At 32.0% G+C, this 2,461-nt stretch overlaps 1 protein-coding gene across 1 annotated transcript in view; it reads left to right on the plus strand.

The window, feature by feature from the left end:
- Nucleotides 1-1,630, plus strand: part of LOC115034960 — a 2,444-nt gene extending 814 nt beyond the window's left edge. Inside the window, exon 2 of the mRNA XM_029492562.1 lies at nucleotides 1,554-1,630. Within this exon, the coding sequence (XP_029348422.1) occupies nucleotides 1,554-1,630 (77 nt within the window). The remainder of the gene's footprint in view (nucleotides 1-1,553) is intronic.
- Nucleotides 1,631-2,461: the final 831 nt, after the last annotated feature.

The raw sequence follows: 2,461 nt of genomic DNA on the forward strand, positions 1-2,461 counted from the left end.
ATATGCATAGCTGATATTGAAGAACTTTAATAGATCTGAAATATCTATGGGCCTATGCCGGCATCGCGGACTAATACGGTATTAAGTACTAATCAGGAGTAACTGGAACTTCGGACCATTTAATTTGGATGGCGTAGCGTGCATGGCTGACAATGTGAAATTGTTTTGATAAATAAAATATGTCTTAAAAAACGTTTGAAAATTATTTTATACCCACGAATAATAATATTATAATATTTTTAAATTACAAGAAAATAACTAAAATCGTTATTCTTTGCTTAAATATCTAATTTTGTCAAACATTGAACGTATAATATAATGTCTAAACAAAAATGGATGTTTATATATTTTTTTTTTAGGTTTATTGGTTGCAATATAAACTATTTATGTTTTAAACTTTCAATCTTTAGCTTTAAAAATGGATCATTTTATAAATTTTTAACTTCCAAATAATTAGAACATGTTCGAGATTTTGATTAATTTTGTCAAATTTTAAACTTTAATTAGTAATAATAGGTATTTATAATAAAAACCATGCCTACGGATCTTTAATATTTCTTATATAAAATTATAACAACTTATGAGAAACCTTGTATTAAATTGTTAAGCATATTGCCCCCTCGAAAAATATTTTATTGATATTTGTAGAAAAAAAAACTAAAAAAAGGTGAACAAGTGGGTGTTCCTTTGCTGTACAGTAGATTACAAGTGGGTCACTGTAATGGATGGTATTGAATTTGAATTCTATGGCATATTGATATGTCTATATTTTGAGGATATTATTGTGCATAATGTAATTTATATAATATAACCTATTTACATTTTACGTAGAACTTTGTTTTAAATGGTCAATTCTTAGCTATAAAAGTTAAACATTTTATACTTTTTTAACTACAAAATAATCATTCAATTTTAAATTTGATAAATTTTTAAGATGACCCACTACTTTATATTTTCCATAAAAAAACAATTTGAAAAAATTATTATCTTCGAATTTTGTCGAATCATACCCTGATGTAACATATTAATAAATGTGCCCTGTAAAAATGTAATGATAAATTATAAATACATAATAATTATACAGCGAATGTAACACACAGTAATGTTTAATATTACCACTAGTATTAGACATCTGTTAATTGGACTGTTAAAAGCATTGACAAATGTAAAGCATGAGTAGGGTAGAAAGGCCGGTTCTGGATACCCCCCGCTTCACCAACCCCCCACCTGTATTGAGCCACCCTGAGAAACCCGAGCCACCACCCTCCCACCCACCCCCTGTCTATACCGAGCCACCCTGAGCCACCCGAGCCACCACCCCTCCACCCACCCACACCTATACCTACGTCATCACCCCATCATAATCGGACGAACGCGGTTTTTCGAATTTTATCATATTATATATACATGCATAGATACATACATACATACATATATACATACATATTTTTATCAGGATACCAAGTCAAATACTAACACGATTTAATTGTTTAATATAATTCGATGTTTATTCAATACAAATATCATATATACAATATACATATATTAAATAGGTTATTGTGTTATAATGAACATGGGCGGTGCTAAAGATCACCCGACAAAATCGTACGATTCAGATTTACATATATAGGCTTGACTATTACTATTACCGCGATTATTACCAACATCATAGTACGGTTCTGATTTACAACTACAGGCTCGAATGCCGCTATTATCACTACGCTTGTTATTAAAGTCGTTTTTTACATTTTCAATAAATGCCATGCCTTTATATAATAATACGAATAAACATTTAGGGTTGTGCATGGCGTGTTACTGCCACACATCGTAATTTTCCTCCCATTGCCCCAACAATAACCCGCAGTAGTGACATTGAACCAAATCCTCAGTCCCGGTATAAGTGAATCCGCTAGTGGCCAGTGAATATTTATCTTGACACGATCGAGCCGGGTGTGAATCGAATGTTTTCAACCTTGATAAAAAGCTTGTATACTGAGGATATTCCGGATCCGAGTTCTCATGTACCAAAAGCACTAGTGATCGGCAACCAACGGTACATTTTAATAAATTCATTTCAAATGAATCGTATATAAATAATGCGTTCCAACTGTTATCGTTTAAACGTGAATAAGACGCTTCTAACCAGTGTAACCGCCTGTAAGCAACTGTCGGTTATATGGCGAAAGTTAGCGGCCGTTGCAAGACATAATATACAGAATAATAATAATAATATAAATTAAAATATTTAGTTATCTCCATTTATCAGATAACAGTGTTGACCGACGTAGGCAGATCTGCAAAATATTATTACCACCTCTGAAATCGTTATCATTGCTGACACATGTCGTACGATGTATACATATTGCGACCGTAAATAAAATTATACAATTATAAAATGTATTATGTACCAGCGCCGCTTAGTACTAGCGGTCGAATATTTCTACAGCCTTTATAGATAATG

The sequence above is a fragment of the Acyrthosiphon pisum genome, unplaced genomic scaffold (genome assembly GCF_005508785.2).
Source record: "Acyrthosiphon pisum isolate AL4f unplaced genomic scaffold, pea_aphid_22Mar2018_4r6ur Scaffold_21749;HRSCAF=24772, whole genome shotgun sequence".
Lineage (NCBI taxonomy): Eukaryota > Metazoa > Arthropoda > Insecta > Hemiptera > Aphididae > Acyrthosiphon > Acyrthosiphon pisum.